This window comes from Callithrix jacchus, chromosome 20 (genome assembly GCF_049354715.1).
Source record: "Callithrix jacchus isolate 240 chromosome 20, calJac240_pri, whole genome shotgun sequence".
NCBI lineage: Eukaryota > Metazoa > Chordata > Mammalia > Primates > Cebidae > Callithrix > Callithrix jacchus.
The window spans coordinates 37,726,943-37,743,701 of NC_133521.1; the positions used below are offsets into that span (position 1 = coordinate 37,726,943).

The window sequence follows — 16,759 nt, forward strand, 5'->3', positions numbered from 1 at the left end:
GGTGTGTGATATTCCCCTCCCTGTGTCCATGTGTTCTCATTGTTCAACACCCACTTACCCACTTATGAGTGAGAACATGTAGTGTTTGGTTTTCTGTTCTTGGGTCAGTTTGCTGAGAATAATGGTTTCCAGATTCATCCATGTCCCTGCAAAGGACATGAATTCATCCTTTTTTATGGCTGCATAGCATTCCATGGTTTTTGTGCCACATTTTCTTTATCCAGTCTGTCTTTGATGGGCATCTGGGGTGGTTCCAAGTCTTCGCTATCATAAACAGTGCCACAATGAACCTACATGCGTATGTGTCTTTGTAACAGATTGATTTATAATCCTTTGGGTATATACCCAGTTATGGGATTCCTGGGTCAAATAGAATTTCTATTTCTAGATCCTTGAGGAATCACAACACTGTCTTCCACAGTGGTTGCACTAATTTACACTCCACCAACAGTGTAAAAGTGTTTCTATTTCTCCACAACCTCTCCAGCATCTGTTGTCTCCAAATTTTTTAATGATCGCCATTCAAACTGGTGTGAGATGGTATCTCAATGTGGTTTTGATTTCTCTCATAACCAGTGATGATGAGCATTTTGTCATATGTTTGCTGGCCACATAAATGTCTTCTTTTGAAAAGTGTCTGTTCATATCTTTTGCCCACTTTTTGACAGAGTTGTTTATTTTTCTCTTGTATATTTGTTTTAGTTATTTGTAGATTCTAGATATTAGCCCTTTGTCAGTTGGATAGCTTGCAAAATATTCCTCCCAGTCTGTTGACTGCTGGTTCACTCTAATGATTATTTCTTTTGCTATGCAGAAGCTCTGGAGTTTAACTAGATTCCACTTGTCTATTTTGGCTTTGTTGCCAATGCTTTTGGTGTTTTAGTCATGAAGTCCTTGCCTATACCTATGTCCTGAATGACACTGCCTAGGTTTTCTTCTAGGGTTTTTTATGGGGTTAGGTATTACGTTTAAATATTTAATCTATATGGAGTTAATTTTTGTATAAGGTGTAAGAAAGGGGCCCAGTTTCAGCTTTCTGCACATGGCTAGCCAGTTTTCCTAGCATCATTTATTAAACAGGGAATCCTTTGTCCATTGCTTGTTTTTGTCAGGTTTGTCAAAGATCAGATGGTTGTAGATATGTCGCATTACTTCTGAGGCTTCTCTTCTGTTCCATTGGTCTATATCTCTGTTTTGGTATCAGTACCATGCTGTTTTAATTAATGTAGCCTTGAGTATAGTTCGAAGTCAGGTAGGATGATGCCTCCAGAGTTTTTCTTTTTGCTTAGGATTGTCTTGGCTCTGTGGGCTCTTTTTGGGTTCCATATGAAGTTTAAAATATTTTTTTCCAGTTCAGTGAAGAAGGTCAATGGTAGCTTGATGGGGATAACATTGAATCTATAAATTACTTTGGGCAGTATAGCCATTTTCACAATATTGATTCTTCCTAATCATGAGCATGAAATGTTTTTCCATCTGTTTGTGTCCTCTCTTATTTCCTTGAGCAGTGGTTGGTAGTTCTCCTTGAAGAGGTCCTTCATGTCCCTTGTTAGTTGTATTCCTAGGTATTTTATTCTCTTTGTAGCAATTGTGAATGGGAGTTCACTCATGATTTAGCTCTCTGTTTGTCTGTTATTATGTATAGGAATGCTTGTGATTTTTGCACATTGATTTTGTATCCTGAGACTTTGCCGAAGTTGCTTATCATCTTAAGGTTAAGCTGCATGGCCAGAAAAACTCTAGGTACTAGCTGAAAGACTGTATTTGGTGGCCTTTTAACCTTTTTCCAGCCTAAATTTTATATGAGATCTTTGCTTTTCCATTAATTATTTGATGATTTACATAATTCAATTCTATTTCACAAGTATTTGGTGGGTATCAATAAGCCTCAGCCCCTAAGAACTCAACCACTGTGCTTGAAAATATTTCAGCCCAAGGAAAGAAAGGCATATGAGCCACCACCTCCTTTTTAAAAATACATAAAACCCTGGAAGTATATGCTTACTATGTTGCTCTTTTATCAATTACAAAGAATTTTCTACCAGGTGTTTCTTGTCTTCATAAATGACCCTAGAAGGTAGGCTGTTACCTTTTGAATATTCATTTAATCCACAAATATTCATGGAGTTCCATGCCTCTGTTAGTAGCTGAAAACTTCTTCAACCCAACAAAAGGCCTTCCTAACTCAAATGCAAGTAATCACTGTTAATTAGCCCTGAAGGGTCATGATTGGTGTCTGGCATCCTTGGACCATTGCCATGGAAATCAAAAGGGAATCTAGAAGTTTGGCCCATTACTTCTTAGGAAAGTCTTCAATAGGAGCTTTCAACAGGCAATAAAATGAAATGATAGTAATAAATAGGTATGTTTTACTCCACAGTAGATATTTGGGGTAGACATAATGAAGCTCTAAATATGCCAACATTCTAATTCCAAGAACCTGCGAATATGCTACTTTATGTGGCAAAAGGTGGAGCTTTGCAGTGTGATTGTGTTAAGGATCTTGGAATGGGGAGATTCCCCAGATTATTGAGCATATTCAATGTAATCACAAGGATCCTTACAACAGAGAGACAGTAGATTAAGAGTCAGAGGGAGGTTTGAAGATGCTCTGCTTCTGGCTTTGAAGATGAAAGAGGGGGCCATGAGTCAAACAGTGCAGATGGCTTCTAAAAGCTGGAAAAGGCAAAAAAAAAAAAAAAAAAAAAAAAGTGATTCTCTCCTAAAACCTCTGGAAGATTCCAGCTCTGACAATACCTTAATTTTAGGATTTCTGACCTCCAGAATGAAGACATTTTTGTTTTTTACATAACAAAGTTTGTGGTCATTTATTACAGCACCAATAGAAAAATAATACAATGCAATAGTCTGAGATGTGTGCATATCAAGCAATTTACGTTCATATACTTAAAAAGAAATACTCATTGAGTAAGATATTCTAGGAACTATGCCAGGTTCTGAGGATACCGCAGCAGCCCAGTTTCAGTGGCTGCTTGCAAGGAGTTTGTATAATCTCATGAGTAGTACATTTTAAAACAGCCCAATAAGCTTGGCATTGCTACCTCCATTCTAGTAATAAGAAACTGAAGGCACAGGCTGGGCACAGTTGTTCACGTCTGTAATTCTAGCACTTTGGGAGACCAAGACAGGTGGATCACCTGAGGTCAGGAATTCCAGACCAGCCTGGCCAACATAGTGACTCCATCTCTACAAAAATACAAAATTACGTGGGCACAGTGGCACATGCCTATAATTCCAGCTACTTGGGAGACTGAGGCAGGAGAACTGCTTGAACCCAGGAGGCGGAGGTTGCAGTGAGCCCAAGATGGTGCCATTGCACCCCAGCCTGGGCAACAAAAGCAAACCTTCATCTCAAAAAAAAAAAAAGAAGAAAGAAAAGAAAGAATGAAAATGAAGGCACAGAGGAGTAAAGTAATTTCTCCCAACTCTTTTGAGTTATAAATGGCACAGCCAGGACCCACACCCATCCACCTCACAAAAAGCCAATGCTATTTCCATCACTGTCCCATTTCCTTAGGGACAGTTGAAAAATGCAGATCTAAAATTCTTTCACATGCCTAACTCTCTTATTTTCCTCTGCACTCCATGAGAAGCAGCAAATACCCTTTCCTTGGATGGGACAGCTGCCTTTCTAAAGCTGCTTTGAACCATGATATTTCTTAACTCTCTTCTCCAGGAATACAGATATGTATCTTGTTATATGCACCTGCTAATATTTTGTTTATTTTGATGCAAATCCATCACCCATAATGAATCACCCTGCTTTGAAAATGCAATCGATTTTAGAAGCATGGAAGCAAAAACTAAGTCAGCTCTGATAGTCTCTGGGAGTATCTGTGATGGGAGAGACCTAAGGCACTAAAAGCTATTTTCTTCACTGTCAATCCACGGGATGACTTTCCTTGCACAAACGCATACCCACACAGTCTGACTAACGCTTGCCTTTTTGGACATATGTGAGCAAATAAATGTAATTACGAGCAAGATGTAATCACAATTGCTTTGCTATTAAAGCTGCTGTACACTGTTACAGCTTGGTTAACAATATATGCAGAAGGGTGGAATTGCTTGCTACTCTCCCAGGAAGAAAAACACACAAAAGTGTGGCCTCTTTTATATTACATCTGCGAAAATACAACATTTAAATGCAGAATTTGACTTTCCAGGAATTGCACCAGAAAACCTTTTAAGAGAAACAGCAGGGAGAGAAAGCTTTTTAAATCATGATACTCCATGAAGGATTATGAAAATGGAGGTCATCACACAAGACGAAATTGCAAGTACAATGAGGAAAATCTTCTCCTCTGTGTAAATACATGAAGACAATTTATTCTTCTCTGTTAAGCTATCAGGGGATATTTTCAGCTTCTAGAGAAAGAAAAAGAAAGAAGCCACCTTGTCCAAATGGATCTTTTCATAGTGATGTGCTTGGCTGGTACCTGGTAGTAATGGTCAGTTTCTTTTCTATTGAACCAGAGTGCCTGAGAAGAGCTACCCTGAGACTTCCTTTCTCATAGCTTGTCAGGCAACTGGGGATACAAAGGCTCACTGGACACTTTCACCTGCATCCGGTCCTTAAGAGCAAGGAAGGGCAAATCTACTCATGTCAGACTGTCCAGATGCCATCACAGCAGGCCAGTGATGCGGTCAATACATTCAGGTTTTAATTAAGTTCATACTCAACCAACTTGGCAGAAATATCTTACCTACCAAATGGGCTACATGAGCAGCACTGGGTGCTGGACTCTGGTGAGACGGTCCAGAGAAAAGAGGTTACTGAACAATGTATGATTGATAAGTCATAGTGAAAGTTCTGTAAAAGTAGAATCTTCATGCTACCATCTATGTGTGAAATGGTATACCCAAACATGAATATGCCTTGGTTAGGAGTCATGATAGACAGACAGACAGACAGACAGATAGATAGATAAACATAGATGATAAACAATAAATACATTGGTTTTTTTTCACTTGACATTTCGTGATCACTTACAAGGAGCTGGGCAACTATCTCAACACAAAATATAAAGAATAATAAGACACAGAGGAATTCTACCCTCAAGCGTGCTAGTGTTTGTTTGGGAAAAACAGGTAACTAAATAATACACCAATAAAAAGCAGCAAGTGCCATGTGATAGTAGGCAAAAGAAAGGCTGTTTTTAATTTGTCCACATAAGGTCCCAAAATCTTGACTTTTATTATGAATTGGACTTATTAAGTTCAAACATTTTTGTTAAACTCTCAAAACTGTATTAATGTTGATTTTTTAAAAATTTTGGACTTGTGATGAGAGCTAGGCATTTTATTTGAATGACCAATGCACACAATAAAATAAACTATACAATATTTTCTACATAATGATCTTAAGCAATGCTGTACTTACTCAATTCTAAAGTTCAGGTTTTCACATTTTTAGCATAGTTGAAAGTAAGTTGTTACCTCTATCCATGGAATCTCAAAATTATAATTAGCATAACTTTCTTCTTTGTTAGATATAAATAAAATTATGTTCTTACTTTTAGAGGCTATGGACTACGATCTATATAAATATATGAATATATATTATCATATAGGGAACTGATTATGTAGTGTTGTGTTCATAAATGCTGTTATATAAAGTGGTATGCTAATAAATGTTTGACAATGAGATTTCTGGGAAGAAAAGCCCATGATTTGTAAAATTTGCCATTTTTGTGATGTAAATTCTCCCACCATGGTTGAGTTCAAGCTATGAAGGTGACATCATTGAATGTGAGTTACGAAAAGTTGTCCACAGTTGGCTCTGGAGAGCCTGCCCAAGCCAGCCCTAGCATGCTACTGCACACACCTGAATCCAGGGCTATTTTCAAGTTCCTTTACAACTAGTGTGGTTCTGGTGGCAGAGTAATGCCTGCCTGAACAACCTAAAGCCCTATGAAAATGTTTTCTTCATGATTCCCCTGAGAATAATGTTATAAATAATCTATAGCATGGTTCTGATATTAATTTGAAGTCCCTTCTCATTAGACTCTTGCCCTTTGTTTGTGAGAGGAGTAGTTCTGTCTTTAAATCCTTTATCCAGCTTAAGTCCTTTTGGTCATTATCTATTTTGATGTGCAGAATGCTCTTCTCCTAAAACCTGGGGCAACTGGTTCTTTCTCATCACTTACGTCTCAGCTCAAATGTCAGCTCTTCATAGAGGACTCCTCAGATGACTGTTCTAAAGTATTTCCTTTTGCCAGTCATTCTCTCTCAAACAAAGCTAGATTCAAAATGGTCTTCACTATCTGCAATTATCTTACCTATATGTTTACTTGTATAATAATCTACTCTCCCCTGCACCAGAGTGAAAGCTCCACGCCAGCAGAAACCTGCCTTCTTTGTCTAGAGAAAAATCTCCAGGGCCTGGAAGTCTACCTGGCACTGTTACATAGTAGGCATATAATAAATAGCTGTTGAATAAGCCAATCAATCATTCAGTCCAAGATTATAATATCAACTATATATGTGCCTTCATGATGTTTTTTATGAGGAACAAAATTTTCTCTACATAGTAAAATAAACTATCAATCATGTAAGTGCTATAAGAGTTTAAAGTCTTCTATTTTTATTTAAAAATATATTTAGAGTACACCTAGGAACTTCCATTTCCAGGCAACGTGTAGTAAAAAATACCTGATTTATCCTCCTTCCTAAAACAACCAAAGAACAGACATATAAAACGATGGTTGGCAAGACACTGGATATTAGTCAATGAAAGACAGTGATCCAAAAAAGATGGGAAACAAAACGCCCCAGTTTCTTCGACCTGCTCAAGGGTATACGTGAGAAGTCTACAATATCACACTCAATGGCAAAAGACTACATTTTTCTCCATTCGATAAGAAAAGATACCTACTCTGACTGCTTAAATTCAGTGTTGTACTAGACATTGCTGCCAATGCAATAAGGAAAGCAAAAGACACAAATGTCATCCAGCCAAAAATAAACAGTAAAAATATCTTTGTTAATATGATATTGATGACAATGACATGATCTTCTACATAGAAAGTATGGTGAAATTCACAAAAAAAAGTGCTACAACTAAAAATGAGATTAATACAGTTGCAGGACACACATTAATGTACAAAAGCCAATTGTATTTCTATATACCATCAATAAACAACTGAATTCTGAGAAACATACAACCTACTAAAATAGTAAGAAATTAAAAATCTAATCATACCAATAATGAGCAAAGAGATTAAATCAGTAATTAAAAACTCCCAACACAGGAAATCCCAAGGCCAGATGACATCACCGGTGAATTTTACCAAACATTTATATAAGATTAATGCCAAGTCTTCTCAAAGTCTTCCAAAAATTAGATAGCACGAACACTTCCACACTTATTTTACAAAGGTAGGAAAAATCCTCCACAAAATACTAATAAACAAAATTCAACAGCACCTTAAGGGATCATACACCATGATCAAGTGGAATTTGTACCTAGGAGGTAAGAATGGTTCAACATACACGAATCTAGAAATGTGATGTCACATTAACAGACTGAAGTATAAAAACCTATGATCATCTCAATCGATGCAGGAAAATCACTGGACAAAGTTTAACATTATTTCATGATAAAAAAAAATTCTCTCTTGCTTCTGCTTTCACCGTGTGTACTGCCTGTTTCCACTTTCCTTCCTGCCATGAGTAAAAGCTCCCTGAGGTCTCCCCAGAAGCAAATGCTGCCATACTTCTTGTGCCAAAGTTACTGGAGGTGAACTGTTTGGAGACATAGTGGCAAGAAAATCCTACAGTGTAGCTGATGCCACTCGCTGTATACAGCAGATTCTAGAAAGTGTGAATGAGTGTCACCTCAATGGCATAGTTCACAGGGACCTGAAATCATTGCATTCAGCAGATCCTGGAGGCTGTGCTACACCGCCATCAGATGGGCATGGTCCATCAGGACCGGAAGCCTGAGAATTTGCTTTTAGCTAGCAAATCCAAGGGAGCAGCTATGAAACTGGTAGACTTTGGCTTAGCCACAGAAGTTCAAGGTGACCAGCAGGCGTGCTTTGGTTTTGCTGGCACATCTGGATATATTTCTCCAGAAGTTTTACATAAAGATCCTTATGGAAAACCAGTGGCTATGTGGGCATGTGGTGTCATTCCCTATATTCTACTGGTGGGGTGTCCACCCTTCTGGGATGAAAATACTACAGCTTCACTGTAGGATTTTCTTGCCACTATGTCTTCACGGTTCACCTCCAAGAACTTTGGCACAAGAAGTATGGCAGCATTTGCTTCTGGGGAGACCTCAGGGAGCTTTTACTCACGGGAGGAAGGAAAGTAGAAACAGACACTACACATGGTGAAAGCAGGAGCAAGCAAGAAGTTTTTTTATCAACACAGACTCTATCAGCAGATCAAGGCTGGAGCTTATGATTTTCCATCACCGGAATGGGATATGGTGACTCCTAAAGCCAAAGACCTCATCAATAAAATGCTTACTACCAACCCTGCCAAATGTATCACAGCCTCAGAGGCACTCAAACACCCATGGATCTGCCAGCATTCTGCTGTGGCTTCCACGATGCACAGACAGGAGACTATAGACTGCTTTAAGAAATTTAATGCTAGAAGAAAACTAAAGGGTCCCATCTTGACGACTATGGTGGCTACAAGGAATTTCTCAGTAGCCAAGAGTTTGTTGAAGAAACCAGATGGAGTAAAGGAGTCAACTGAGAGTTCAAATACAACAATTGAGGATGAAGATGTGAAAGCACGAAAGCAAGAGATTACCAAAGCCACTGGACAACTGGTCGAGGCTATCAACAACGGAGACTTTGAAGCCCACAGAAAAGTCTGTGACCCAGGCCTTACCGCTTTTGAACCTGAAGCTCTGGGTAAGTTAGTGGAAGGGATGGATTTTCACCAATTCTACTTTGAAAGTGCTTTGCCCCAAAGCACTAAACCAATCCACACTATTATTCTAAACCCTCATGTACATCTGGTAAGGGATGATGCTGCCTGCAAAACACTGTACACACAGTACATGGATGGCAGTGGAATGCCAAGGACAATGCAGGCAGAAGAGACTCGTGTGTGGCACCGCCGGGATGCAAAGTGGCAGAATGTTCATTTTCATCGCTTGTGGTCACCAGCAGTACCCACCAACTAAATATCAACAGTGTCACTTCTGCGTTCTCTGTTCTCAAGGCACCTGGATGGCGACCCTGGGCCGTCCTCTCCTCCTCTTCATGCATGTTTCTGAGTGCACGAAGTTGTGAAGGTCCTACATGTAATGCATATGTGATGCATCCTCTTATCATATATTCCTTCCTATACATTGTTTACACTTCAACTATGGGGAAGTTCCATGCAAATTTAAATTACTGTTGGCAAAACAATAGGAGGAGATGAGACAAGAAAAATTTTTTTCACAATATTCCAAGCACAATTCTTCATCAAGTTTTTCTGTTCATGCCAAGATTTAACAGATTTAAGAACTATTGTCCTCTGAATGACAGTTTGTAAGAGAAATGTAAATTTTTTAGAACTCTTTGCTGTTAATCTGTTTTGGCTTATTTGTTTTTGCTTTTGATTTTTTAAAGAAAAAGTTAAAAAAAATATATACCTTCAGTTTTCTGATGTGATCCTGGTTAAAATGAATGAGTTTTCATTGAAAGTTTTGCTGCTTAACAATTAAAGTGGGTTGACATGTGGGCAAAATCACTTATGAAAATAGAAGCAAGAATCAGTTGGTTTGCTACCACATAGAGCCACGCTATTTTTGGTCAAACCGTGTACACTGGAAAAATGAGCATCATTTCTGAGTTTAATCACTTTAGGATACATTCACCTTTTTTTGGTGAATTTGCTGAACTGAATTTTTTTTTCTTAAATCTGTGATCTCTTTTCTTTATCTTGTGTCTTTGTTCCTTTTATTTGCTGCCTTTTTAATTTTTCTTTTGCTCCATTCTTTTCTTACTTTTTTTTCTTTTTCCTTTTTTGGGGAGGCTGGGCTAGTAGTGTGTGAGAAGAGAATGAAAGGGAAATTTGCATAATGAAGGTAAAAGGGAAATAAAGGTCTTTTGAAGGTAGCTAAACTAGCCCTTTTGATTATTTTCAGGGCCCACAAAAATGTCAGAATTTTAAAGGTTTATAATTCTGCTTAATCTCTTGTTTGGACATAGGTATCCTAAATATGTTGGAGGCATTAGAATTGTTTAAACATAGGAAAAAAGAAAGTTCCTCCTGTGACTGTAATGTCTTACTGATAGGGACAGTTGCCAGGAGGATGCCAAGTTGATAGCAGAGGGGGTTTTGCAAACACACTCACCTCCACCTTGAAGAATGAGAGAGTCACTTCTGCATCATCACTAGCTAGTTTTCTAGAGTTAGAGAGGCTTACAAATGTTTGCCATTCTCATAAGTGTTTTGAACTTGATCTTTGTGATGTGTGCTTTTTTCGCTTCTCTCTTGAGTCAGAGTATCATTATATTCCTTCAAGGAGTTAGGATTTTCCAGTTTAAAACAAAAAGGGAAATGTCCCAGGTTTTCTTTGTGCTTCTCATTTTTCCTTTGTTGATTCAGTTCCTGTGCTATTTTTTTCTTCCTGGCAATGCTTTTCAGTACATGGAATCTCCATCATCGTTATTTTAATGATAGTAATTCACAGTCCTTAGAAGCTTATTTTTAAAGCAGAAGCAAAAAAGGAAAACAAAACAACAAAAACGAACCTTCTTTTTTCTCATCTCAACTTTCTGTGTTAATTACTAATCATCTTAGATATTATTGCTAGTGGATGTATGGGTACATGGGTTGAAGCTTTTCTGATAGTTATTACACAATTTTAAACAATATATATTTAAAGTAAACATATACAGTAAATATATTGAGCCATGTTACCCTGCCAATGAGATCTGTGAAAAAATAATGGCCTAATTTTTCCCTTTTTAATTACTTTAACCTTTTTGTGAAGCAGCTATATGTGGCATACATGTATTTAAAGAAAAAAATAGGTGTAAAGTGGTTTTTTTTAACACTTTTAACTTAGCATGTGGCTTGAAGTATTACTGCAGATCAAGTTTGTCTTCTGCAGTAAGATGTGAGAAAAATGTGATTTGTTCTCTCTGCCACAACTGAATTACACATTTATTATCTTCTATCATTTTGAAACACTGCAGTTTACCATGGGACACTGTATATATTTCTTGCCATAATATTAAATGACTGATTAATATACAAAAAATTATGAACAGATTAATTATAAAAGGACATACCTTCAACACAATAAAGACCATATGCAATAAGGCCACAGCTGACATCATACTCATTGGAGAAAAAGCTGAGAGTTTTTCTTCTCATATCAGGAATAAAGATGCCTACTCTCCCAATGTCTATTCAATATATTGTTGGAAGTCTTAGCCAGAGCAATTAGTTAAGAAAAAGAAATAAAAGCACGTCCAAATTGGAAAGGAAGAAGTGAAATTGCTATTATTTGCAGATTACATGGTTATAAAGACTCCACCAAAAAACGTTGGAATAAACAAATTTGGTAAAGTTCCAGAATATAAATTTAGTCTACAAACATGATCATTTCTATATACTAACAATGAATTATCTGAAAAACAAATCAAGAAATTACCATTTATGATAGAATCAAAAATAGAATATTTAGAGATTAAACAAGGAGGTGAAAGATCTATATGCTAAAAACTATAAAACACTAATGAAAGAAACTGAACAAGACACAAATTAAGTGGAAGAATATCCTATGTTCATGGATTTGAAGAATTAATATTGCTGAAGTACCCTAAAGCAATCCACAGTTTCAATGCAATCCCTCATTTCAAAATATACTGAAAAGCTACACTAATCAAAACAGTATAGATACTGCTATAAAAACAGACATGGAGACCAATGCAACAAAATAACCCAAAAATAAATCCACATATTTATAGTTCATTGATCTTTGACAAAGTTTCCAAGAACATACTATGAGGAAAGGAGAGTCTCTTTAATAAATCTTGTTGGGAAAATATATCAACATGCAGAAGAATGAAATTTGACACTTATTTCGTGCCATATACAAAATCCAATTCAAAATGAATTAAAAACATATAAGACTTAAGCTGTAAAACTTTTAGAAGAAAACATAGGTGAAAGGCTTCTTGATATTGGTTTGGGCAATTTTGTTGTTGTTATTACTATTGAGACAGAGTCTCACTCCATCATCAGGCACCAGGCTGGAGTGCAGTGGCGTGACCTCGCCTCACTGCAACCTCCACCTCCCAGGTTCAAGCAATTCTCCTGTCTCAGCCTCCCGAGTAGCTGGGACTACAGGTGCAGGCCACCATGCCCAGCTAATTTTTTTGTATTTTTAGTAGAGATGGAGTTTCACCATGTTGGCCAGGATGGTCTCCATCTCTTGACATCATGATCCATCTGCCTCGGCCTCCCAAAGTGCTGGGATTACAGGCATGAGCCACTGAGCAATTTTTTTTTAACCCCAAAAGCATAGGCAATATAAGTAAAAATAGACAAATAGGATTATATCAACTACACAGCTTCTGCAAAGCAAAGGCAACAATCAACTAAATGAACAGAAAACCAACAGCATGGGAGAAAATATTTGTAAACCACATATCTGATAAGGGGCTAATATTCAAAATTCATAAGGAAGTCAAACAACTCAATAGTAAGTAATCAACTCAATTTTAAAAAGATGTAAAGGACCTGAATAGACATTTACCAAAAAATGAGATGCAAATGTTCAACAGGTAGATTAAAATATGCTCATTATGGCTTATCATCAGGGAAATCGCTATTATCAAAAAGAAAAAAAGTAGCTGTTCTCAAAAAGAATAGAATAACTATTATCAAAACAACAGCTATTATCAAAAAGACAAAAACATAAGTGATGGTAAGGATGTGGAGAAAATGAAATCCCTGTATGCTATTGGTGAAAATGTTCATTAGTGCAGCCATTATGAAATACAGTATGGAGATTCTTCATACATTACATGTTACCAATTCAAATGAAAATAGAATTACCCCATGATCTATCAATCCCACATTCCACTCTGGATATATATCTGAAAGAAATGAATCAGTTTCTCAAAGAGATGTCTATATTCCCATGTTTATAGCAGCATTATTCACAACAGTCCTGATATAGAATTAACATAAATGTCTGTCAACTGATGAATGAAGAAAATATGGTATATATGTACAACGGAATATAATACAAACTAAAAAAAGAAAAAGAAACTCCTGTAATTTGCAACAACATGGGTGAACCTGGAGGATATAATGCATAGTGAAATAAGCCAGGCGCAAAAGACAAACGCTGCATGATCTCACCTATATATGGAATCTTAAGAAGTCTGGCCGGACACGGTGGCTCACGCCTGTAATCCCAACACTTTGGGAGGCCGAGGCGGGTGGATCACGAGGTCAAGAGATTGAGACCATCCTGGTCAACATGGTGAAACCCCGTCTCTACTAAAAATACAAAAAAATTAGCTGGGCATGGTGGCGCGTGCCTGTAGTCCCAGCTACTCGGGAGGCTGAGGCAGGAGAATTGCCTGAACCCAGGAGGCGGAGGTTGCGGTGAGCCAAGGTCGCGCCATTGCACTCCAGCCTGGGTGACAAGAGTGAAACTCCATCTCAAAAAAAAAAAAAAAGAAGTCAAATTCATAGAAGTGGAGTATAGTAGAATGATGGTTGCCTGGGGCTGGGGGCCAAAGGGAGGAGGATGAGGAGATGTTGGTTAAAGTGTACACATTATCAGTTCAACAGCAGGAAAAAGTGCTAAAGATCTATTGTACAACATGGCTACAATAGTGAATAATAACATACTGTATACTTAAAATTGCTAAGAAAGTCAATTTTCAATTGTCTCACCACCAAAAATAAGGAAGTGAGGTGATGGACATGTGAATTAGCTGATCTAATCAGTTCACAATGCATACATATATCCAAACATTCCTATAAATATATGAAATTTTGTTTGTCAATTAGACCTTAATAAAGCTGGGAAGAAATAACCCTGAAAATTGAAATTTTAAAAATATAATTAAAAATATACAATGTGTAGGAATACATCTGACAAAGATTAAAAGATGTGTACCCTGACATGTGTAAAACATCACTGGACAAATTAAAGACCTAAATAAATGGAAAGATACACTCTATTGTGTTCATGGGTCAGAAGCCTCAGTACGATTAAGATGTCAGTTTTCTCAAATCAAAATTCCAGTGTGGTTTCTTTAATAGAGACTGAACAATCTTATTCTAATGCAAAGGAGCTAAATTTGCCAATAGAACTTTCTAAAAGAATAAGGCTGGAAAGCTAGCACTCCCAGATTTTAAGACTTACAATAAAACTCCAATAATCACGATACAAGAAACTGATTTTTTACTACCTGCAAAGGCAATTAACTGGGCGAAGGACAAGGTTTATAATAAATGGCGCTAGAACAATGGAATATTCACATCTGAAAATACTAACTTTATACTTTGAACAAAATAGCCCTGGATTTATTAAAATTTTTATATTTCATTTATTTTATCTGTTTTATCACATTGGCTGTGACTTCCAGTGAAGTCTTAGACTCAGAGAAGGGGAGAGACATATTGCCCTGAATTAAAAGCTAAAACTAAAAATCTTCTAGGAGAAATCTTTTTGACATTGGGTTATGCAAAGATTTCTTACACATTCCTCCAAGAGTATCCAGAAATAAACAAACTGATAAAAAGGACTTCATAAAAATTTTAAATGTCTACTCATCAAAAGACACTTTCAGGAGAATGAAAAGACAAGCCATAATCTGAGAGAAAATATAAACAAATCATATGCCAGGAAAAAAAAAAAAACCCTTGTATCCAAAATATATAAAGAACTCTTGAAAATCAATAATAACAAAACCCAATAATAAAAAGATACATAGGTGGGAAATAAGCACACAGAACGCACCCAACATTATTAGTCATTAAGGAAATGATGATTAAAACTATAAGAAGATACCTCTACATATCTGTTTGCTTGACTGAAACCAAGATGACTGATCACATCAAGTGTTGGAAAGATGTGAAAAAGCTAGGAGTCCCACACACCACTGGTGGAAATGTACAATGGTACGACTACTTTGGAAAGCAGCTTAGTGGTCTCTTAAAAAGTTAAACATCTAACTAGCATATGGTCCAACAATTCCTTTCCTAGATATTTGCCCAAGATAAATGAAAATATTTGTCCATACGAAGTCTTTTACGTGAATGTTTCTAGAAGTCTGATTTGTAATAGCCCCAAACTGGAAACTACCCAAATATCCATCAACAGGTAAATGGTTAAACAAACAGCTATATTCATACAATGAGATATTTCTCAACAAAGCAAGAATAAACTCTTGATACACACTACAACTTGGATTAATCTCAAAATAATGAGGGTGAGTGAACGAAGCCAAACAAATGTAAGTACATACTGTATAATCCACTTATATAAAAATTCTAGGAAATGCAAACTAATAAATAGTGGCAGAAAGCAGATCCGTGGTGGTCTGGTGGGAAGGAGTGGCTGCAAAGGACACAGGCAACATTTAGAGTAATGGACATGTTCATTATCTTGATTGTGTGACGGTTTCCCCATGGCATACACATATCAAATGGTACATTTCAAATCTATGCAGTTCATTTTATGTCAATTATACTTCAATATTGCTACTTTTTTTGAAAAGAAAAATAGATATAGAAATTATTTTAGTGCCAGAATTCTTAAAATATCCCTATTCAGATGAAGTGGATTGATGAATCAGAATAAAGAGGTAGATAGACTAGGCTGGACATGGTGGCTCACGCCTGTAATCCCAGCACTTTGGAAGGCTGAGGTGGGCAGATCACCTGAAGTTGGGAGTTCAAGACCAGCCTGGCCAACATGCTGAAACCCTATCTCTACTAAAAATACAAAAATTAGCCAAGCATGGTGGCGGGTGCCTGTAATTTCAGCTAATCGGGCAGCTGAGGCTGGAGAAACGCTTGACCCCAAGAGGTAGAGGTTGCAGTGAGCCTAATGGAGCCATTGCACTCCAGCCTGGATGACAGAGTGAGACTCTGTCTCAAATTAAAGAAAAAAAAAAGAGGTAAATAGACTAATATTGATGATTCAGAATAAAGAGGTGGATGGACTAATGTATTTATTTATTGACACATGGGTCTCACTACCTTGCCCAGGCTGGACTTAAACTCCTAGGCTCAAGAAATCCTCCTGCCTCAGCCTTCTGAGTAGCTGGGCCTCAGGCAGGCACCACCATACCTGGTGTGTTTTTGTTTTTGGTTGTTTTGTTTTGTTACAATCAGGGTATGGCTGTGTTGCTCAGGTTGGTCTTGACCTCCTGGGCTCAAGGTATTCTCTCTCCTCAGCCTCCTGAGTAGCTGGGAATACAGGCGCCAGGCCATGTGCTGCATGGCCTGATTTAAACAGCCAGTTTTAGCATAATTTATTTATTCTGGGTAGTAGAGTCTAGGTGCCTAAGTATTAAGTCATCAGTCCAATCACCTTCTGCCTTTTTAAATTGGTTGTTTTTGTTAATGTGTATTTCATTTATTCATTCATTCATTCACTAACTACTGTGCACTAACTGATAACCAGCACTCTTCTAACAAAGTATTCTAAAAATATAGTGTCTATTTCATTGAACTTGCATTCTAATGAGTGAGACGGATGATTAAAATGCAAAATGAATCGATAGTTATCCTTAAGTGGATA

At 37.2% G+C, this 16,759-nt stretch overlaps 2 protein-coding genes across 15 annotated transcripts in view; one reads left to right on the forward strand and one right to left on the reverse strand.

Annotated features, from left to right (window-relative positions):
• The window catches only part of LOC128930282 (uncharacterized), a 968,777-nt gene that overhangs the window by 573,201 nt on the left and 378,817 nt on the right, over positions 1-16,759 (reverse strand). The gene's annotated exons all lie outside the window — the stretch shown is intronic.
• On the forward strand, positions 7,900-9,388 carry LOC100391424 (calcium/calmodulin-dependent protein kinase type II subunit delta-like). Its single transcript, XM_017967054.4, has 2 exons — positions 7,900-8,201; positions 8,391-9,388. Exons 1-2 carry the CDS (start codon positions 7,937-7,939, stop codon positions 9,167-9,169), a joined length of 1,044 nt encoding a protein of 347 aa, XP_017822543.3. The 5' UTR covers positions 7,900-7,936; the 3' UTR covers positions 9,170-9,388.